The sequence below is a fragment of the Antechinus flavipes genome, chromosome X (assembly GCF_016432865.1).
Source record: "Antechinus flavipes isolate AdamAnt ecotype Samford, QLD, Australia chromosome X, AdamAnt_v2, whole genome shotgun sequence".
In the NCBI taxonomy this organism is placed as follows: domain Eukaryota; kingdom Metazoa; phylum Chordata; class Mammalia; order Dasyuromorphia; family Dasyuridae; genus Antechinus; species Antechinus flavipes.
The window spans coordinates 83,266,128-83,289,646 of record NC_067404.1 but is presented as its reverse complement, the minus strand read 5'-3'; the positions used below and the strand labels follow the sequence as shown (position 1 = coordinate 83,289,646).

General features: G+C 42.0%; 1 protein-coding gene across 1 annotated transcript in view; it reads left to right on the top strand.

Moving 5' to 3' along the window:
* Positions 1-19,181, top strand: part of KIF4A (kinesin family member 4A) — a 78,521-nt gene extending 59,340 nt beyond the window's left edge. The window contains exons 22-31 of the mRNA XM_051969267.1: positions 5,941-6,035; positions 6,900-7,029; positions 9,682-9,852; positions 10,086-10,193; positions 11,544-11,621; positions 11,978-12,076; positions 12,611-12,781; positions 16,765-16,881; positions 18,157-18,279; positions 18,422-19,181. Coding sequence (XP_051825227.1) covers positions 5,941-6,035; positions 6,900-7,029; positions 9,682-9,852; positions 10,086-10,193; positions 11,544-11,621; positions 11,978-12,076; positions 12,611-12,781; positions 16,765-16,881; positions 18,157-18,279; positions 18,422-18,652 — 1,323 coding nt within the window. The 3' untranslated portion in view covers positions 18,653-19,181. The remainder of the gene's footprint in view (positions 1-5,940; positions 6,036-6,899; positions 7,030-9,681; positions 9,853-10,085; positions 10,194-11,543; positions 11,622-11,977; positions 12,077-12,610; positions 12,782-16,764; positions 16,882-18,156; positions 18,280-18,421) is intronic.
* The last annotated feature ends 4,338 nt before the right edge of the window (positions 19,182-23,519 follow it).

Sequence of the window (23,519 nt, the reverse complement as noted above, 5' to 3'; positions counted from 1 at the left end):
TGGGCAAGTCACTTAACCCCAATTGCCTCAGCAACCAAAAAAAAAAGTTAGAGAAGATAAGGGAAAAATAGGTACCCTAATGAAATGCTAGAGGACTAGGGAACTCCTCCACTTGTTCTGGAGAACAATTTGGAACTATGCCCAAAGAGCTATAAAATTGTGTGTACTCTTTGATGCAGCAACACCATCTGTATCCCAAAGTCTGTATCCCAAATTGATCAAAGAAAAGGAAAAGGTCCAATTGTATAAAAAAAAATTAGCGTTTCTTTTTGTGATGGCAAAGAATTGGAAATTGAAAGGATAATCATCAGTTGGGGAATGGTGAACTAATTGTGGCAGATGATTGTGATAGAGTACTGATGTGCTATAAGAAATGACAAAGGGAGAAAAATCATGGCAAGACCTGTATGAACTGATGTAAAGTGAAGTGAGAACTAGGAGATCATTACGTATAACAGCGATGTTGTTTACCTGTGAAAGACTTGGATACTCTGATCAATAGTTCTGAAGGACTGGTGATTAAAAAATGATAGACACTTTCAGAGAGAGAGAACTGATGAACTCATAAATATTGAAAAAACTTGAAGAATTATTTTTTTAAAAGCTTCATAACATGAGGAAGTCACTTCATCTGAAAAAGATCTGGGGATTTTGTCAAACTACAAGCCCAATAAAAGGCAACAGTGTGGTAACAGCGACAACAAAAAGTCGAATGTGATTTTTGGGCTGCATTGGAAAAACATTGTTCTCAGGAATAAGGAGGTGATAGTACCATTATGTAGTGGTAAGTCCTTTTCTGGAGTGTTAGATTTAGTTCTGTGCATCACATTTTGTTATTGTTGTTTTCATTTTATTAGCATTTTATTTTCCCAAACACATACAAGAATAGTTTTCAACATTCACCTTTGCAAAACCTTGTCTTCCAAATTTTTCTCCTTCCCTAAGACTGCAAGCAATCTGATATAGAGTAAATGTGCAGTTCTTCTAGTTCCATATTCATCAATATGTATCGCATTTTAGAAAAGTTATTCATAGATAAGCAGGAGCAATATCCAAAGGAGGGGCAAAGTAGCTTGGTAAAAGGCTTTGAGTTATTGCCATTATGAGGATCCCTTGAGAGAATTGGGGATGGTTGGCCTAGAGAAGCAAAGGGAACATATTCATTGTTTTCAAGCATTTAAGGTGATATTTTGGAGGAAGGATTAGGCTTGCTTTGTTTGGCCCCAAAGGAATAATGGGTGGAAGCTGCAAAGGACTAAATTTAATCTTAATAAAAAAAGAAACCTCCTCATAATTAAAGCCATTCAGAACTGTAAAGGGCTGTCTGGGGGGTAGTGGCTCCCCCTCACAAAAGGTTTTTAAGCAAAAGGATGATGTAGTAAAAATTATTTTCTAAGTATGGAATGGAATCATTTAGTTAAGTACCTTTCCAACTCTAAATTCTCTAAAGCCTAGATAAGGAACTATGGTCTATGGTACATGGTACTCTAAGGGTATCTAACTTAGTGGTGCTCCATAAATGTTTCAACATAGATTCCCTCTTTTAATAAAATATTGTTGTTATTCAACAGATAAATTTGCTTTTTGATTTTTAATTATATTTAAAATAATTAATTTTCAATGAATAAGATAATTTATCTTTTTATCGTTTCTGCTTTGTTAATGTTCATTTCCTTTTTTTTTTTTTATATGGTTGTAGTTAGTCTCTACTTTCTTCTTCTGGTTTTGCATTATTTAACAAAGGACTTTCCATGTTTCTATATGTGTTTTATATTTGTACATTCTCCTTACACTATTGTATTGTCACATTAATATATCATATCTATTTTACTATTCCTCTATTTTGGGACATTGGGTTGCTTTTCTTTCCTTGTAATTACAAATAATAGTGCTATGAAAACTTGAACAGAGAGCTCTTATTTTGTTTTAGCTAGTATTTTCAGAGTATACTCCTAGGCATGGAATCATTGGGTCAAAGGGTATGCTTATTTTTTGTAATTTTTACTGCACAATTCCAGATTGCTCTCAAAAAAAAAAAAATCTGCAAATTTGCATTTCTATCAGCAGTGAATTGCATTATGTGTTTCTCTACCGCCTTGTCAGTGGTTTTATTGCCTTTAACTGTTTGTTTGTTGTACGGGAGGGTGTGGTACCTTAAAATTGTCTTGATTTGCATCTCATTATTAGTCAGGTGGAGCATTAGCTTTTAAATTTTTTTTCAAATCTGTTTTTCTCCCCTTCTTATCTTTTCCCATTTTATCCCATTCCCATTAGTCTACACATCTCTTCTCACTCCTTAACGTAAACACCCTTCTATGCCCCATTTGATGGGCCAGGGCTACCATTCAGCAGCACAACTGGACCTGGCTTTCTTATCTTCAGAGGTTCCTTCACTGTTCCCAGACTCAGTCTGGGAGGTGAAAGTTTCAAGCTGGTTGGGGCTGAGGCTCACTCAGAACCTGCTAATCCCAAGGCTACTTGTTTTTGTGGAGGTAGCTGGGCCATGTTTACATTTACACTTAATAAATCCCAGCCTGGGGTCTTTTTTGGATTTTCTATGGTTGTCTCTGGAGGACCCTGTACATCTGCCCCAAGGCAGCTTTGTTTTTCACTGCTCTGTGTTGGCCCTAAGGAGCAAATTTGTTTTATTTGTGGAGGAAATCTGGAGAGCTTAGAATTTTCTAACCTACTTGCCATCTTCCCACAATCCTCCCCCCAGGAAATTTGGTATATAATCTTTCTTGATACATTGTTATAAAAGTTTTATACTGTTGTTGATTAGGAATATTTGATTGTAGTTTTCTTTTCTATTTTGACTCTCCCTGATTTAGATTTCAGAACCAGCTTTGTTTCATAGCAGGAGTTTGTTAGGGACCCCTTCTTTTGCTATTTTTCAAATTACTTATATGCTATTAGAATTAATTTTTTTAATCTTGTGATACAGTGAGCAATATACATCCAGAGAGGGGACTGTGGGGACTAATGGATCACAACATAGAATTTTCTCCTTTGTTGTTGTTTGATTGCTTTTTTTTTTCTGAGAAGTTTTTTTTTTTTCCTTTTTGATCTGGTTTTTCTTCTATAGCATAAATGTGGAAATATGTGTAGAAAAATTGCACATTTTTAACCTATATTGGATCATTTGTCTGGGGAGAGAAGGGTGGAGGAAAAAAAATTTGGAGGACAAGGTTTTTGCAAAGGTGAATGTTGAAAATTATCTTTGCATGTACTTTAAAACATAAAAAACTTATTTTTTAAACAATTTTTTCAAAAGGGCAGGTTATATTTCATTGTATCCTCAGTATCTAGCACTATATCTGGTACTATGAAGGTAATTAATAAATGTTTATGGATTGATTTAAAAAAGCAAATGTAGAAATCATAAAATGAGACAAAGCAGAAGCAAAAATATACTCATTTGAAAGAGATAATCAAGGAAGCCACATTTGCTGAAAAGGTGCCATAGACAGTAAAATTACATATATATACATACTCGCATACATATGTATGTATATAATCTTGAGTGTATGTAATAAATAGGTTGTTTCTAGCACGGGCATGTAAAATATTGTCAAGTTTGTCAAAATAAAGGCCACTCCTTAATTGATAAATGTTTAACGTATATGAATACAGTTTTCAGAAAAGAAATCAATACTATCAATAGTCACTTGAAAAATGTTAAAAATCACTATTGGTTAGCAAATGCCAATAAAATCAACTCTGAAATACAAAAGAAGAAGAAGAAGAAGAATTTTTGTTTTAATTCATTTGTAAGTTTATCTAGCTCTAGGATTTCTTTCTTTGAGAGTTCATTTATGATTTGTTCAATTTTTTTTCAAAATTGGGTTATTTTAGGCGTGTCTCTCTTCATTAGCGTTTCCTATTTCTTCTGTTGATCTGAGCAACTTTGCAAATATTCATCTCTTTTATTTTGCTGCCAGTTTTATTGACATAATTTGGGTAATACAATTTCTACTTGGTTCTTAATTTGCCATGAATTCACATTTTTCTCACTAATAATTTTATTTCCTTCCCCCTTTAAGTCAGTGTTTGCTTTTTTTCATTCAATTTTGTTAATCTCTTATTTTCAAGTTTTCTATTTGAGTTTAGAGGTTTTTTATTTATTGATTTTTTTCTAGTTTGAAATGTTTCAGATAAAATTGTTAACCATTTGCTCTTTTTTTTTTTTTGAAAATTGTTTATATCCTTTGATCATTTATCATGTGTCCTAGGAACTGTCTTCCTAAATGTTTAAGTTTCTTGTATATATTTTTATGTGTTCTCTAGTTCTCTAAATATTTCGTTCTCTAAAAATACTTTCTTCTATGTAAAACTCTCTCCAGGTTTTCTCCCTAGGAAAGTGAGAACCACAGAAATAAAAGCCTTCCTTTGAAATGGATAAATGGTGATTAACAAATTCAACTCTTACAAAGATAAGATTATAGCCTTTTCACTCTCTGTTGATTGCTCTACAACCTACCCAAAGGCAATGTCCTCTTGCATTCAAAGCTAAGGTTTTGATCACTCCAAGGAACTTTTTTCAATACTTGAAGAAAGAAATACAGAAAGGCACTGGGTTGTTCTGGAATGTTAACCCTAAATATATTTTAATATATTCTTCAGGTTTCTCCTAGGTGTCACCTTAAATTGTCTTGGAACCAAAGGTCAGATTGAAAGGCATGAGAAGAAGATATGCCAGTTAATACCATCTCTCTCCAAGCTAGAAATGACTTGTATGATTTATATAAAAATGATTTATAATAGGTTAAATAAAATTGCTTCTGGCAATACAGCCTAAATCACAGACTACACTATTAGTATTAAAATAAATCTTTCTTCAAAAAAATATTCACAAGACCAAATAGGGTTTTTATCTGATATGGTTCAATATCAGGAAAACTGATGATAAAGGGGAGGAGGAAGGGAAACTCACCCAAAATGTTGTTAGTGGATATATTATATATATATGTAGATGAAATAAATTGTTGATAGAATCCAATCTTTATGCCTTAACACACACTAACACACACACACACACACACACACACACACACACACACAACACACACGTGGACTTTCCTTAATTCTGTAAAAGGGCTCTTAACCTAGGAGCCAGCCTAATATGTAATAGAGAAATATTCTCACTAAAAATGAGTCTCAAACAAGGGTGCCTATTCTCACTGTTTTTGTTTTAGACAGTATTCAAACAAGACACAGTTATTAGGCCAATCAACATTAGAAATGAAAAGATCAAAATATTATTTACAGTTGACATGATAGTATAGCAAGAAAATCCATTTTTCTCAATCATAAAATTAATGGAGGCAATATGAGTTCAGAAAGGTGGCAAGATGCAAGATTAACCCATAATAACCTTTTTCATTCTTATTTGCTAGCAATATTTTGCGAAGCCATAAACAAACCCCGTTTATAATAATAAATGTCAATTATTTGAGTATTAACCTACTTATGAGATGTGGGGACAATTATAAAAGTATAACGCCTATAATTAAAGGAAAATCAAAATTGAAAGAATATTGAAGATTCGTGAAATCATATTAATAAGGTAAAAATGACAAATAAAAATTTGTATTTTGAATTCTATAGCAGTCAAAATACCACGGGATTTTTTTGGATAAAATCATTAAATTTATGTTTTAAAAAACTGATAAGAATATTCAGAAGACACTTGGAGGTCTGGCTGGGTGGGACTAAGTAAAGATGACCTTTGCTTCAAATTTTAAAATGTCATCAAAACAATCTGAAAAAAAGGAAAATTCAAGAAATAGATGATAATAAAATAACTGGAATTTACATAGCATTTAAAGTTAACAAAGTGCTTTTTTTACATGTGTTGATCCATTTGATTGATGCAATACAATGAAAGAGCAAGACACTGCTTCTTTGCTCCTCCTGTAACCCCTTTATCCTTTTCTATAGAGACAAACATATTTACTTGCTGATCTACAAAGTTTTGAATCAAATGATGCTATCACAAAACAGATAGAGAGTCTGGAGACTGAAATGGAGTTCAGGTAAGATGATTGTCCCGAAAACACTGAAAAGACTCAGTTTCATTTCAAATTGGAAACTAGATTTCTATTGGCTGTGTGGAATTAATAAGTCAGTTCAACATGTTTTGTGTGAAAAGGCTTCATTTGTAACGGTGAAGGATCATGGTATCTCTGTAATGTCGAGCCAGTTAAATGCCAACCTGAATCCTTAAGAATAGTCTAAAGGAGTGAGAATAGAATTTCCCTGGAACCCAGTATTGGTTGGGACCTTTCAACAATGCTGTCATCCAAACCCTCCTTTTAGAGAGAAACAGAGCAAAAGTTACTTGTCCAAGGTTACATTTGAAGGTAAGAACTCTAGTGTTCTAGGCTAGTATCTTGTGATTTCTGCAGGCACATTAGCTAGAATCCTGAAGAACTTTTATGGTAATCTTTTTGATTTACTTAGGATCGTAGACTTTTTGAGCTAAATAAGACAATATTTAACATTACAAAAAGAATTTGTGTCTTTTTAAGAGTTTGGAACTTCATCTGGGGTGTGTGTGTGTGTGTGTGTTTGTGTTTGTGTTGTGTGTATTTATTTTCCCTTTGATTTACTATGAGTCTCCTCAGGGCTCTTAGGTTCATTGAGTTGAAAGAGAACTTAGACTCCCTTACAGATCAAGTCCATCACCCTCATTTTACAGACAAGGAAGCTGAGGACAAGAGGTTTAATGACTTGATCAGGGTCACACAGCTAATCTGTCTGAAGCACACTTTGAACCCAGCTTCTCCTGACTTCAGATCCAGTGTCCTTTCCCCTACGCCATCGCTACCTCCCTAAGTCTGCTTCTCCTTGGTCCTCGGGCATCCCGGCAATGAATGTCCTTGTTGCTTTTCCCAAAGGAGTGCCCAAATTGCTGACCTCCAACAGAAATTGCTGGATGCAGACAATGAAGATAGGGCAAAGTACCGCTGGGAAAACATCGCAACCATTGTGGAGGCCAAGTGTGCTCTCAAATGCTTAATAAGAGAGGTAAGCTTTTCTGGGTGCTGGGAGTTAAGGGTATGGCTGTGTGAATGTAGACAGGATGTTGATCTGGGAGATTGCTCGCTTATCGTACTAGACTTCAGCATGAAGCCAATAAATCAGATTAGCAAGCCTGGAAAAGTCTGCTGGAAGGAAGTATCGAAAAGGTGCTTAAGCAATTTCATGCAAGTACAAGCTTTAAGCTGGCTTTTCAAAAGTATGGCCATAACAGGTCAGGGCCATGTATTAAGACTCAGAGGGCAGTGGCCATTAACAGATCTGGGCCTTTTGTGGAGGGATTTTGCTTTTGTTTTTGTTTTTTGTTTTTTAAGGAAAGAAGTTCCCTGCTAAGGGAAATTACAATCACCTGTTCCATTTGGACTAAGGTCCAAACAAGAGAGAGGATCTTAAATTGTCTGTACCACCTCCTTTAAGCATTAAGTAAAGAACGGAACTATTACAAACATTCGTAAATGTCTGTTCTTCTCACCAAAGTCAACCCCTTGATTTTTGACATCGTCCCGGGCTATTTCCTGCAGCAGATTGCCCACTATCCTCCCCATTCTTTCCCATGCTATTCAGTCTCTCCCTTTGGGTCCTTCCCTGCTGCCTCCAAACACATCTAATTCTCCTCCATCTTTCAGAAACACTAGATACTCTGATACCAAAACGCTGCCGTGCCTAACAGCCGTTGACCTCTGTTTCTCCTCACTTTCACATCTCCCTGTGCTGTTTCTCCTCTCAGTTCTAAATACTCAACCTTCTGACTTCCAGCCTCATATTGCATTGAAGGTGCTCTCTCCGCTGGTTTCTTAATTGCCAAATCGAAGGCCCTCTTTTCTATCCTCATCCTTCTTGACCTTCCGGCAGCACTGGACGCTGTTGGCCACCTTCTCCTTCCTGGATGCCCTCTCCTTTCTTGGTTCTCCTCCCACCTGTTTTTTGCCATAACTTCATCCATGTTGCATCCACTGGTGTGTCCATACCACAGGTAGGTGTGGTTGCCCCCACCCTAGGCTCTGTCTAAAGTTCTCTTCTCTCTTCCTTCTGTACTGGCTGTCTTAGTCATCTTAGTCCCCGTGGGTTCAATTATTTCTGTACAGGTGATTCTCAGATCCATAATCTAGCCCTAGTCTCTCCCTGAGCTCTATCCTATATAACCAGCTGCCTGTTGGACATTTCAAAATGGCTATCCCTCAAGCATCTTAAACTCATCGTGCCTAAAACAGAATTCACTATCTTTCCCCCCTCACTCCCCACTAAGTGCCCAAACCCTCCCTTCTTCTGAGCTTCTCTGTGACTGTTAATGTCATTGATGGTCCTCCCAGTTTCCCAGTTGTCCTGTGCTCCTCTGGCATATTTATGCTACAGAGCTAATTGGTTTCCAGATCTTAGAATGTTTCTCTCTGGAACATCTCTCCTCCCACAGCCACTTCTCCAGCTTAGATACTCCTTTATTACAAGAGCCTCCTACTTGATGTCCCTGAGGAAGGCTTCTCTCCCAGCCACAGGCTCAGTGGATTTTTCTAAACTGTAAATGTAATCTCTTCACCTCCCTACTCCCTAATCTCCAGAGGCTTCCTGTTGCCTCCAGGATCAAAGATCCTTTGTTTGACATTTCAAAGGCATCACAAATTAGCCCCTTCCTGCATTCCCTAGTCTCCTAACTTCTACACTCTCCTCGTACCCCACAGTGTGCCCAGACTGGCTTGGTTGCTATTCTTTGCACAGGTCACTCCATTTTTTTTGCCTTTGCACTGGCTTTTCCCATGCCTAGAGTTCTTTTTCTTTCAACTACTCTCTTTTAGTCTCTGACTTGAAAACTAAGCTCAAGAGCCACCTCGCCCACAAGGCCTTTCTCAATTCCTTCGAAGGTTACCTTCCCTCTCCTCTATAGGTAGCTTGTCTGTACCTATGTGTGTCCAGTCCATACCTTGACACTGACTGTCCCCCCATGCCTGGCTTGCTCTTCCCTTCCAAACTGACTTTTTGCTTCCTTACTTTCTTTAAGATTCAGCTTCTGCAGGAAGCCTTTCCTTTTTCTCCCGGCATCAACAGATGAGGGTACAGATTGTCTCACATTAGAATATCAATTCCTTGAGATCTGGGATGTTGTTGCTTTTTCTCTGTATCCTCCCCATTAAGCACAATGCCTGGCAGTTAATCAGCTCCTAATAAATGTTTGTTTATTATGTATTGGTTTGGGTTAATCAGCATAATCTCACGCAAGAATCCTGATCCTTATAAACATTTACAATTCATGGTGGAGGTCCTGAAGTAAAAGTAAAGTCAAATTTTTGATATCCCTGAAGAAACATGTAGGAACCAGACCCACTTAATGGAATCTCAGCCAACACGTTTTCACATGCTAGCAGATCAAGCACACAATTGAGATGGGACACAATTGAGCTTCAGGGGTTTGCCTTCATGCATGTGTCAGAGTTGTGACGTGCCGTAGCCTATTTCTCTGGGCGTTGGCTATGGCCCTGTTTGGAGGAACAAAACAAAAAAGGGAAGGCCTTTTGTAGGCTTCAGATATTTCAGTTTCCCAGTGTACCGTGCCTATTGCTCATTTTAGGAAAATGGTGATTGCCCGGCCTAGCACACAAAAAAAGTTGTGGTTTTCTGGATTCATTCATCTTCTCGTGTCCCTTCTAGTTGGTCTCTTCTAAAGTACAGCTCAGCAAACTTGAAAGCAACCTGAAACAGAGCAAGGACAACTGTTCTGAACTGCAAAAGATGGTCTTTGAGGAACGGAATCACACCACTGAGGTGGAGAATGAGCTTCAGGAACAGCTGATGAAGTTAGAGCAACAGCATCAGGAAAAGGTGAAGTGGCCAGCACTGGGCCCAGGGCTCAAGCAGCTGATCCTCTCATACTTTTGCCTGTTATCCAGTGCTCTCTACAGGAACAGCGTGCTTAACCCTGATTCATTATGAGATTGCCTCAATCAGCATGGGGGGGGGGAGGGGGGACCTGGAATTGCTTTATTTCTTTGGGCACAAGACATTTAACATTTTATCTGTGAAGCGTTCAGCATCGAGGATTTGTCTTTCTTTAGGTACTCTACCTCCTTAGCCAATTGCAGCAAAACCAAGTTATAGAGACCCAGGTAGAGGACTCCATCAATGAACGGGAGCGGCAGCTGCTTGACAGGCTAAAGTTTCAGGTGAGAAAGCAGCCCTCCCTCGGGCAGGAGGCCCCAGACTTGTGGGAGAAGATGGCCATGGGGGCAGAACTGTGAGCCAATGCTCCTTTGTAAAGTCTCTCCTTAGCTTCTCCTACAGAGTAGCTTGGGTTTTTATGTTTTGATGAAAGACCAGGAAACACCGAAACCAACCCCTGACAGTCACCCCTTTAAAACAGTTAAGTGAAACTACTCAGTGATTCTGCCTGTTAGAAGGCACGCAAGTACTTTTTCCCCACACTTGTCATTTGATTCTCTGTCTCCCTCCCTGCCTTTGCATAAGCTGTGCCTCCTGTAAAAGTTTCCCTCGTTGCCTCTGCCTCTGAGAGTCCCTCCCTGGCCTATGTGCCACTTTCTCTGATCTGCCTTTCCTTATCTCTCTAGTGTGCTCCCTCCCCTTAAGTGACCTTGGACAAATTTCTTTGTGTACACTTTGCTTCCTCTGATAAATTGTAACTCCCTGAGGGCAGGGCTTGGATTTCTTTGTGTCTCCGTGTCCCGGGCTTAAATACAGCCTGTCCCGAGCAAAGGAATGAGACCCAAGCTTCTCTGTATCTCTGAACTGGCTCTTACTTAGTACCCAACATGTTGGCAAAGTGCCTTGAATCTGAATCCCTTCCAGTAGTAACATACTGCAGTGCTTAACTTCTTCCCAGTTTAGAATATTCCCCCCTCTCCCGCCCCCATCTGAATCCATTTTTTAGGTTTCCTTGAGTCTCTCTCCTCACCAAGCTATAATGTGGACCAGGGGTCCTCAAACTATGGCCCATGGGCCAGATGCAGCAGCTGAGGACGTTTAACTCCCTCACCCAGGGCTAGGAAGTTTCTTTATTTAAAGGCCCACAAAACAAAGTTTTTGTTTTTCCTATAGTCCGGCCCTCCAACAGTCTGAGGGACAGTGAACTGGCCCCCTGGTTAAAAAGTTTGAGGACCCCTGATGTGGACCATATTTGCTTAGCATCTATCATTCCTCTTGTTGAAGCCACGAAACAAACTTTCTCAAGGCTTCAGCAAACAAAATTGAGCCTTCACAGGTTTCTTATTCATTCTGACAAGGGGAAAGCAGGGCTGGACCAGTCAAGAACAGCAGAGGTGTCCTCAACGGGGCTGGGCAGTGGAAAGTTGCATGGCTGCCAAGATTGGAGTCAAGACTGCCTAGAGCAGTGGGATAAGGCCTGGCTTTCATTGCTCCTGAAGCCAGAATAAGAGTGTTTTGTCTGGTTCCATTCCCCAGTATGTGACGACTAGCAGCCATGTGTGTTTTTAATCCTTGTGAGTGGTTTGCTAGTCCACAGGTAGTGCCCCAAATAACCCCACTTACCCTGAAAATAGGATGAAGAACTTGAGAAGATGCGAGAAATGTGTGAGCAAAACCAGCAGCTGCTTCAAGAAAATGAATCCATCAAGCAGGTAGGATTCGCACTCAAAGGTGAGCTCTGGCAAGCCCTGGTGGCCGCTGAAGCCAAAAGTCTTATTGAAGAATAGCCTTCAGTATGTCAGATGACTCCACTCTGTGCTGTGTTTTGAGTTTCTAGAGCATAAATATTTCAAATTGGAATGAACGTGAATTTTTGAGTTGCCCTTGTCCAAATCTAAGTCTCATCTGGGGAAGTAGAAGCTCACTTTGCTGTGGCCTTGTCGTAACTTGACGGCGATTTAGAAGTGAGGAGGCCAGAGCTCGCTTGACACTGAGCAGTTTGGATTTTGCCTGCGTCCTCAAAGGCTGCCCACCGCTTCATATGTGCTTTGTCTTTCTTTTCAAACAGAAACTGAACCTTCTCCGAGTCGTGAGCTCACAGAAACTTCACCCTCCAAAACTTAGCGCTCTGTCGCCTGATTCTTCCTTTGAGTATATCCCCCCCAAGGTACGGTGGCCAGAGTTAATGCCATCAGTGCTATCTCATACCCCTGGTTTGGGAGTGTAGCCTATGGCGGGTTCTAAAGTTGCCAGCAGAATCCCAGAACTCCTTTAATAAAATATCTACCACGAGCTCTGATGCATCACTTTTGCCCTGGACTGTCCCAGAAAATCTGGAGAAGGCCGACTGCTACTGTTCCCATAAGTTTGGAATGGGACGGTGCTTGCAGAGGAGGTCTCCATCACAGCTTTAGGGAAGGAGGAGTATTATTCAGCTCTCGGTCCAGAGATACTACCTCATAAGATCATGGAACCCTTCAGTACTCCCTCAGATTTCTCAGTCTCCCATTTTCATTCCATCTAGGATTCTGTGGGACCAGAAACTAAAAGCAGAGTTATCCTAGCTGATGAAGCCAAGTCAAATTGGCTTGAGGGAATCCAAAGACTTTGCCCTGAAAATGTAGCTGTTAGCAGCTGCCAGAAAGGATGTGGCGCCCATTTTATTTAATTTAGCCTTAACTATAACTTTCTCTCCTCTTAGCCAAGACCTTCCCGTCTAACGAAAGAAAAGTCCCAGATACAGACCGTGGAAGTCGAGGATCTCAAATCTACTACAGAGCCCTCTGGGAGCGAAGCTGATTGCGATGAGGAGGATGATGATGAGTGGAAGCCAAAAAAATCAGTCAAAGTTTCCAAGAAAAACGTGCAAGGGGTGAGAGCCACTTCCCCAGATCTCTGGCCACAGTCTTTGACCCTAGCTTTCACAGCATTTGAAGCATCTGAACTGGGTCTGAGCCAAGTCAACTTTACCCTTTCCTCTTGTTCTCTTAGAACCCTGTGAAGAGACCCTATCTCTTTCAGAGGAGTTATTAAGCCAGCTCTGCAGAGCTTGGGACTGGCGTGGAAGGCTGTCAAAAGTTGCCTGCTAGTTGCACTTCAAGGTCTCTCTAAGTACATGCTCCACATAGTTACATTGAGGCTGATTTGAAAATACCAAGTCAGGGGCAGCTAGATGGCGCAATGCATAGAGCACCAGCCCTGAAGTCAGGAGGACCTGAGTTCAAATCTGGTCTCAGACACTTAACATTTCCTAGCTGTGTGACCCTGGGCAAGTCGCTTAATCCCAATTGCCTCAGCAAAAAAAAAAAAAAAAAGAAAGAAAGGAAGGAAAAAACAGAACTTGGGCAGGAGACTTCTCTTCTCCACCCAGTTCTGCCCTACTGATTCTCTGTCTTTTGGAGAAGACATTGACTTCAGATGAATGCTGAATCAGGAGTTCATTTACCAGATTAAAACCATTCAGGAACAATCTGATAGCCTTTATTCAGTAATAATCCATTTTTACCTAATTATCCTACTTAGATGGTTTTGAAGGCCATTTTGAGCCTTCCCTTTGTCCTTTCACTAGCCACTGCTCTTCCCTGATGCCATCGGGGCTGCTCAAGCCTTCTTTTGTCCATTGGTATAGTTCATTCTCACTCCCTCGTGAAAACAGCTGACTTGCTGGGAGGATGCTTCATCTCAATAACTGTCAGCTTCTTGTACAACTCCCACAGTGCCAGAGAAAAGCTGGCCCTTAGAAACTAGAATCTCCGGTGAGTTACACTTTATTGAGCATCCCTTGGACTGAGTGTAGTGGGAATACGACCAACGACCCCCATCTTCAAGGAGCTCAGTGGTTCTAAAACCTCAGTGTGGTTCCGTACTAAGAGTAGCGACTCTAGAGCTTGGAGCCAGGTGAGATTAGACTGGGAAGGCTTGGGAGTCAGTATTGGAACATTTCAAAGAAAAGACTGATATGGTGAGGGGGGTGTTTGACAAAAGGCAGAGAAAGCTGGGGGAGACAGCAGGTCTTGGTAGCTGGAGTCAAGCAGCTGAGTGACAAGACGTAGGGAGGGAGGCAGGCCCAGGGAGATGCATAAGAGGACATTAGAGGCCAGGTAATTTAGTAAAGGGATGTCAGAAGGTGGCGTTTCTCCTTTCTGAGCCTTCAGCACAGACTAGAGAAGTGTGCTTGACAGGTCATAAAAAGGAACCTGGATGGAGTAAATATTTAAGTTGTGACTTATCCAAAGTCACCCCAAGAGCCCAATCTGCCTTTTAGCCGTGTGGTTGTGGCAGTTGCTATTCGGTTGCATCCAACTCTCCATGGCCCTATGGCTGTAATTTTTTTTTTTGGGGGGGGGGGTGCAAAGGGGAGGGGGGGAAACGGTTCTCACCTGAGTTCCTCATGCCTTATTGGCATGTTTCCTTCTCCAGTGGATTCAAGTAAACACCAGTTAAGTGACTTGCCCAGATTCACACAGAGATGGAATTTGAACTCGGGCCTTCCTGATTCCAGACCCAGCACTCTGTCCACTGAACTATTTTGCTGCCCCATGTTAGCCATGCTGCCTGGGGCCAAGAACTGTTAATGAATAGACAGTGTAGGCCATAGAAAGGGCACCAAGAAACTTGAATTATTTTGGCTTTGATCTTGAGCACGGAGCATTGTAGAGGGACTGTGGGTATTGTTAGATTCAATTTGCAGATAAAGAAAATGAAACTCAGATCTCTCTGATGACTTGCCTGTAATCAAAGGTAATAAGTCATAGGGCTGAGTCTGCCTGCCCACGCTCTCCAGCCTTTGCTTTCTTGTCAATAAAATTCCCTTCCCATTCTACCATTTGGGGAATCTCTAAGACTAGGTTAGAGCAGATAACTTTTCCGACCACGGTACCTGGATGGTGTTTGTCAGCGCTCTCTCCCAGGCAGCTGTTAAGCACTTTGAAGATCTATCTTTTCCTTTCTAGCTGTATGTAGAGCTAGGTACATAGAGCTAGGTATAAGCCCAACACACCCAGTTCTCAACTCTTAGCCTGGTGCTCTTTTTCTTCGCTTCCTACCAACTCACAGCCAGTGCTGGGAGACCTGGAGCGAGAGGACTGAGAGAAAGAAGTTTGCACTAAGTCGTGCAAGTGCCTCCATTTTTTTCCTGCACACCTTAAAAATGAAGGGAAAAATAGCCCTTTCTGAAATGCCCTCCTCACCATATCAGCCGTTCCTCCTTGAAATGCTCCCCCTCACCTCGTGGATTGCAAAACCTTTATTTCAAATTCATGAGGAGTCGATATCAAGGGGGGACAGGATGTAATAGCCAGATCCCTGCTCTTCTGCCTTAAAGAATCCCACTTGTTCAGCCTCTGGTCTTATATAAGCTCTAATGTATCTTTCTACTATTCCTTTGAGGTCTGACTTTTGACCTCTTCATTCAGGTGAAATTGCTCTTCAGAGTTTCTTAATGTTTTCTTCCTTGCCAAATCTGACAGAGGTCTTCTCCATCCTCATCCTCCCCCTGTCTGTTCCATTACTGACCACCTTCTGCTGGATACTCTCTCATCTCTTAGTTTTTAGGGCACTGTTCTCTCCTGACTGCTCCTCGGTAACCATTGTTGCTTTATCATCCACATAGTGCTTTCTAACTGTGAACGTTCCCCGAGGTCTCCTCTCCCGGGTTCTCTTCTCTTCTCAGTTTCTTTTCTCTCTTGACAATCTCATCAGCTCTCATACACTTTACCGTCTTTCTGCAGCCTCAGACCCCCTCTTGATTTTCAGTCCTGTTGCCTAGTGGACATTTCCAACACTTTAACCTCAACATTTCAAAACTGAACTCTTGATCACCCCCCCCCAAAAAGAAAAAAAACCTAAGAGTCTTCTAAAGTTCCCTATTTTTGCCATCCTTCCAGCTCCCAATGGTCTTAACCTTAGTATAATATTCCACATCCAACACTTCCAAATCAGTTGCCAAATCTTGCCCTTTCTACCTTCGTAATCGATCTCACATCCAACCCTGCCACAGCTCCCACCTTAGTTCAGACCTTCGTCACCTCTTGTGTTTATTCACTGTACACTTGTGCTTTGTAGGTTTTTTATGTGTACTTGTCTCCCCTATTAAAATGTAATCTCTTACATAAAATGCAAGGCCTTAGTGTTCAGAAGAACGAGCTCTTTTCAAGGCTGCTTGTCCATCTGCCCGATTCGGCCGACTCTTTCCCGTGACTCCAAGAAGCTGGAGGACACAGAGTGGCCATGCCCAGCGAAAACTACCCCGGTAGACTGGCCAAACCAGGTTGAGGATAATAGACAGGCCTCAACCCCAATGGTTAGTTAGGGAGACATCTACCCCAAGCACATGAAGACTTCTCCTGGTGAAGCATGGGTACGGGCACAGCTTGTTACAGTGGCCAGAAAGGCAGCTGAAGCGGGATTAAACAAAGGGGAGCCCTTAGTTTAGTCAGATGTCAAAAAAACCGATGTCGGCCCCTGCATCCCGAGCCGTCTCTGGTCGTCCTGACTTTCGTCCTGCCGCTGGGGCGAAGCTGACGGTTCTGTGCAGCTCTGCCTCATTTCAGTCCAGTTCACAAGTTAAGATAGCACCCGAGATGTCGTTGGTCCTCTGAAAACAAAGAAAAAACGTCATCCCTGGCACATGCTTGACAAATGCACATTTGTAAATGATTGAGTAATTGATAGTACCAGAAAAGCTTTTTCCAGATTGTCACAAGGCATCCTGGGGCTTCTAGCTGCTACAGTGACTTTGTGTTTTAGGGGCAGGACAGTCGGGGGTGCCTTGAGGATATGCAGGAGCCAGTTGTGGAAGGAAGACTGGAAGTCCCTCGGCTTTCTAAGGCTTTTTCTTTTCTTCCCGTTCCCCAGTGTACCTGCAAAGGCTGGTGTGGAAACAAACAGTGCGGGTGCAGGAAACAAAAGATGGACTGTGGAGCTGACTGTGTCTGTGACCCTACAAAGTGCCGGAACCGAGAACTGCAAGCAGTTGAGTGATGTCTTTGCCCCTTGCCCCAAAGCTGCTCGCCTTTCCCTGGGAAAGACGGACCCTCTGAGCCAGAACGTTCTTTTTAAAAAATAGTTATTTTTATTGATCTCTTTGTTTTTACACACAGCCTTCCCTTTCGAATCTTACTCTTTCTTCTCTCTTCCCATTGAGCACTTGTAACCAAGACTAAAAGGAGGAGAAAAGGTCAGTTCAGCGAAACTACCCAATGTGTTAACCGTGGGATACGGTACGATAGCTGAGCAATGTCGAGCCTTCTTAAGATGACTTCTTTCCCCTCATCCCAGAGTGTGGAGGGGGGTCCATTTATTTCAGGTTTCCTCCAGGTTTCTTCCTTAGATGGAATATTCAACCAGTCAGCTTGACTAAATGGGTTACTTTGCAGCCCTTTTCCCATACAGGGAGTCTCCTTATGCTGATACAGATCATTTGTACTTTCCTGTAGGAAGCCCTATGCTGGGTATTAGAAAGATAAAAAGGAAGGGAAGTCCCCACCCTAGCTTCCTTTCTAATTCCTCTACTTTCCATAGGACTTCAAGGTTTCCTGAGTACTCGGTTCCCCACAGCCCAATGAGGTCGCTTCATATATATCCACAGTTTACCTAGAATGTAACTTAGTCACAAAGCTAGAAAGCCTAGGTGTTTCCCAAGTCCAAGTCTAGCACTACATTTTAGGCTTAGAGCCAAAAGGAATTGGGGAAGGGGCATCCCAGCATGCTGCTCTCAGGAAAATGCACACTGGCCCAACTTCTGGGAGCCAAGCCTTAATGTCACAGTTAGAAGGAGAGGCGTTCTTGCTGGTCTCTCAGAACTACACTAAATGCTGGCCTTCATCTTGGGGAACCAGTGAGCCCAAAGCCTAAAGAGGAGAACCGCCCCTTCCTGAGTTTTCAGCGCCCAGCACGGTGCACTAAGCTGCCCACACCTGGCCAGTTTTAGACTTGCCTTGGAAACAGTGGGGTCGTTGTCCAGTCACCTCTTCCGGCCCTTTCCCTGTGATCCCGAATGGGAATTGGAGAGATCGCAGTGTACCAAATGATGGTCCTGTTGAATTTAAAGCACTTGTCTTCAAACCCCTTTCCTCTCTGGCAAGAAAAAATTAAGTTGGCCACCACTGGTACCTCTTCGAGGCTAACCCCTCGCTGCCTTCCTCTGAACGATGTACACGTCGTCAGAGCTGGGCAAACACTGCTTCCGATCGGTTATGGAGGAGCAGGCAAGATCTCACTGTGACAATCTGCCTGTCCATCTCTCAGGATATGTCCAGCAGTTTGGAAAATATTCACGTCTCTGAAGGTTCCTTCAAGCTGGAGGATCCCACGGAAGTGACCCCAGGCCTGAGCTTCTTCAATCCCGTCTGTGCTACGCCCACTAGCAAGGTAGGAGCTGCCGGGTCTCGGGCTGTGGCAGTGTCAGGAAGGGATAGCCGTGTCACAGAGTTGTCATTTGACCTCAGAATGAAGCCCATCTGGGTGGCTGCTCATAGCAGGAGCTTGCTCATGCCCGTCTCTGTCATCCTAGATCCTTCGCGAGATGTACGATGCGAGCCAGGTGCTGTCGGCCACAAAGTTAAAGAAGCAGACTGCTTCCCCTGCCCCGTCCGAGTCTGGCCCTGCGTCTACCTCCCAGGAGAATAAGGCTTCAGGGGAGAAGGAGAAGGAAAAGGAGAAGAAGAAGAAGCAGAAGCGAGTTCTGAGCAGCACGATTAACTTCTTCTCTGGCTGTGTCGATGAGGAGGAGGCAGGCGTCTAGACTTAGCCAGCCGACCTGGGCGGTGTCTTTATGCTGCTTTAGAGGTTGCTGAGGGAGGGGGCTTTTAGTGCCTCTTTTGGATTTCTGATTACTTGTTGCATAATAAAGAAGAAATTGTTCTCCACTTCCCCCTGTTATCTCCAGAAGCTACCTCTGTTGTGAGCAGCCTTCCTGGAACTATTGAGCCATGAATTATTCCCATAACCCTAAAAAGTCCCATATGTGTATTATCTATCAGTTGAGAAGTTTCCCCTTTCCAGGATTCATGTTGGAAGTCAGTCTGGTGCCATCCAAATCAATAGGAGATGTCTGCCCTCAGCCCGAGAAGACGAATGGGATGAGGCTTTCTTGGTAGTCTTAACCTAGTGGTTAGTCTGGTTTATGTTGAGACACGGCTCTAGGTGCTACCATGAGACCAGGGAACGCCCTGGCCTATTGTTCTAGTAGGAATAGAGACCCTTGGTCTTCGGGCAAATGTTAATGACACTTTGTTAAGTTAATATTGGGTAAATAAATAAACTTGAAATCCTGTGTGCCTTTTGTCTCTCTGTTAGGGAAGTCTGTTTACCTGTGTACCTATGGTGGCTAAGTCACTGCAGAAACCAGACTGGATCACTTTTTCTGTCTCTTTGTGGCTTTAAATGGATGCTTTAAATGGGTGGGAAGGAGTAGGCCAGAATCCAGGGAAACAAACTATGTAGATGTGATAGGCAATTTTGGACTGAATTCAGAAAGGCACAATTTCCTGGAGGAAGGTCTCATTGGGCCATACTGAGGGATCAGTTGTGGGCACCACATTTTAGGCAGCAGACTGATGACGCAGAGAGACTGTAGAAGAGGATAATTCGGATGTAGAAGAAGAGGGAGGGTCCAGAGGCATCAAGATCATGCCAGATGAGAATCAGTTGCACGAACAAGTGTGGAGGAAGCACAGGGTGGGGACAGATGGCTATTTAAATATCAGGTGGACAGGTTCTTTTGGTGATACAAGCATGGTGCTGATACTTAAACCAGAGAGACAAAAAAGGGAGAGAAGACTTTGATCAATTTCCTCAATGAACAGCTATGCAAAATTTTCTAATCAAATCCTTTTTTTCTCAATGTTGAAGAGAGCCATGTCCGTCAGCATTGATCATAGTATAGTCTTGTTGTTGCCGTGTACAATGATCTCCTGGTTCTGCTCATTTCACTCAGCATTAGTTCCTGTCAGTCTCTCCAAGCCTCTCTATTCATCCTGCTGGTCATTTCTTACAGAACAAGAATATTCCATAACATTCATATACCACGATTTACCCAACTGTTCTCCAATGGATGGGCATCCACTCAGTTTCCAGTTTCTAGCCACCATAAAGAGGACTGCCACAAACATTTTTGCAGGCTTGCAAAGATCTCTTTGGAGACAAACCTAGTAGAGACACTGCTGGGTCAAAGGGTACGCCCGGTTTAATAACTCTTTGAGCAGAGTTCCAAATGGCTGTCTTATAGCAGGTTTTTCTGATAAAGCCCTCATTTCTCAAATAAATAGGAGACTGAGCTCAATGTATAAAAATCAGAGCCATTCCCCAGTTGATAAATGGTCAAAGGATATGATCAGGCACTTTTGAAAAAGTCAAAGCTATCCAGAGTCACATAAAAATGCTCTTAATCATTACTGATTAGAGAAATACAAATGAAAACAAGTGGGATACCTCCTCACAATCAGATTGGCTGACATGGCCAAAGGAAACTGACATGTCGGAAGAGATGTGGAAAACCTGGGGCGCTACTGCATTGTTAATGGAACCGTGAACTAGTCCAACCATTCCAGAGAATGATTTGGAACTAAGCTCCCAAAAGTTATAAACTGGATATTCTGACCCAGTACCCCAAAGAGAGCAAGGAAAAGGGAAAATTTGTACACAAATGTGTCTAAGCGGCTTTTTTTGTGGTGGCGAGAAATCGAACATCGAGAGGATGCCCATCAATTGGGAAATGGCTGAACAAGTTATGGTATTTTATCCCTCATTCTTGGAGGATCAAAATGACATCACTGTGGTGAGGTCAAAGTACAGTGTGTCCACTGTGACTCATCAAACCAGTATGCGCTTGGAAGGCTCTACCATCAGTCAAGCATAAATAGTCCAGATGAACATTTGGAATAGAGCTATCTCTAAATGTGCACGTCTCATGTTTCACAGAGTACAGCGTCTTCTTTCATGAGGGCACGCCATACTGCACGGTGCTGTACCAGTACCACCCATGTCCTGCAATTGATTCCAGAGTACTTCAGACAGACCTTGAGAGTATCACTTCTGCCCCCCATGTAAGCGCTTGCCTAGTGTGAGTTCTCCGAAAAAAATAGCGTCTGTAGCAAACATACTTTGGCATTTGAACCACGTGGCCAGCCCGACAGAGTTGCCCTCTGTCCGATAGAGTTGGAATGCTTGACAGCTCAGCTCAAGGAGTACCCGGTACCTTATCTCACTAGGTGACCTTCGGAATCTTCCTAAAACGATTCAAACGGAAGCGATTCGCTTCCCTACCACGGCTCTGGCATGGTTTCATGGGCTTACAGCAATCAGATCAGCACAATGGCTCTGAAGACTTTCAGTTTGGGGGTCGGTCCAACACCTCTCTTCCCACACTTTCCTCCGGAGCCTCCTAAACACTGAGCCAGCTCTGGTCGAGTCCAAACTATCGGTAGTCACACAAAAGAATGCTCTGAATCACTGCTGATTAGAGAAATACAAATTAAAACAAGTGAGATACCAGCTTGGCTAACATGACAGAAAAGGAAAGTGACAAATTTTGGAAGAGATGTGGAAAGTTTGGGACACTTATTCACTAGGTTTGGGAGGGGGCAGGGACGTTTGGGGGTTTTGCAAAGTAATTGGGATTGACAGTGGCCACGGTCACACCAGGTGCTCCTGACTCCAGGGCCAGGTCTCTATCCTGGTACATCCAGCTGCCCCAACACTAATGTATTGTTTGTTTTTTTTTTTAATAGCTTTTTATTTACAAGATATATGCATGGGTAATTTTACAGCACTGATTATTGCCAAACCTTTTGTTCCAACTTTTCCCCTCCTTCCCTCCACCCCCACCCCCAGATGGCAGGTTGACCAATACATGTTAAATAAATTGAAGTAGAAGTTAAATACAATATATGCATACATGTCCAAATAGTTATTTTGCTGCATAAAAAGAATAGGACTCTGAAATAGTGTCCAATTCGCCCGTGAAGGAAATCGAAAATGCAGGCGGACAAAAATAGAGGGATTGGGAATTCTCTGTAGTGGTTCACACTCATCTCCCAGAGTTCTTTCCCTGGGTGTAGCTGGTTCAGTTCATCGTCGAACAAATGGAACTGATTTGGTTCATCTCATTGTTGAAGAGCACTAATGTATTGTTAATGGAACTGTGAACTACTAGTCCAACCAGTCTAGCAGGGATTCAGGAAAATCTGGGAAGACTTATATGAAACTGATGTGAAGTGAAGGGAGCAGAACTAGGAGAGAACATTGTGCAAAATAACAGCATTATTGTACAATAACAAAGACTTCGCTACTCTGATCAAAACGATGATCCAGGACAATCTGAAAGGATCCAGGATGAAAAGTGCTCCCTACCTCCAGAGAGAGAACTCGTGAATTCTTAAGGCAGATTGAAGCATACTTGTTTTTTACTTTCTTTTTTTTCTTGTTTTATTTTTTGTCTGTGTTTTCTGTTGCAACACGGCTAATATGGACATATGTTTTACACGATTTCCCATGCATAATCAATATCAAGTTGCTTGCCTTCTCAAGAAGGGGGAGGGACAGGAGGAAAGGAGAAAATTTGGAACTCAAAATTTTAAGAAATAATTATTTTAAATTTACATGCAAAGCCTGGAGAGACTTATATGAACTGGTGCTGAGTGAAAAGAGCAGAAGTAGGAGATACATGGCAACAACAAGATTATACGATGATCAATTCTGATGGACGTGGTTCTGTCCAACAATGAGATGATTGAAGCCAGTTCCAATGATCTTGTGATGGAGAGAGCCATCTGCACCCAGAGAGGACTGTGGGAACTGTCAAACGACAACAAAAAGAGTGAGAATGCTATGTTGTGATCCCAGCATAGCATTCTCACTCTTTTTGTTGTCGTTTGCTCCCATTTTATTTTGCGTCTCTCTTTCTCTCTCTTTTTTTTTTACTGGTTTGATTTGATTTTTCTTATGCGGCAAGATAATTGCATAAATATGTATGCATATGTTAGATTTAACCTATTTCTACCATGTTTAACGTATATTGGACTACTTGCCATCTAGGGGAGGGAATGGGGGAAGCAGGGGGAAAATTGTAACACAGGGTTTTGCAAGGGTTAATGTCAAAGAATTATCCATGCATGTTTAAAAAAAAAAAAAAGCTCAAATAAATAAATAAATGATTTACATATAATTGGTAAATATTTAATGAGATAAATAAAAATATATTTTAAATATTTAATTTAATTTAAATATTTTAAAAATAAGTATTTGGGGGAGGAGGGATTAAAATTTGTTCTGTTTGGCCTGATAAGGTAGAACCCGATGGAGAGAGGATGTTGCAGAGAAGCCAATTTAGGCTTGAAATTGGGAAAAAATTTCTAACAATTATGGCCATCCAAAAGTGGACGGGGCTGCTTCCCCATCCAGGGTCTCCCTGCCTGTCTTCAAGCAAAGGCTGGATGACCATATTGGCCATGCTACAACGGGGGTTTGGTCAACTCAGTGGATAGAGCGCCAGCCTTGGAGTCGGAAAGACCCGAGTTCAAATGCAGCCTCAGACGTTTACAGTATGACCCTGGACAAATCACTTAACCCTGTTTGACTCAGTTCTTCATCTGTAAAATGAGCTGGAGAAG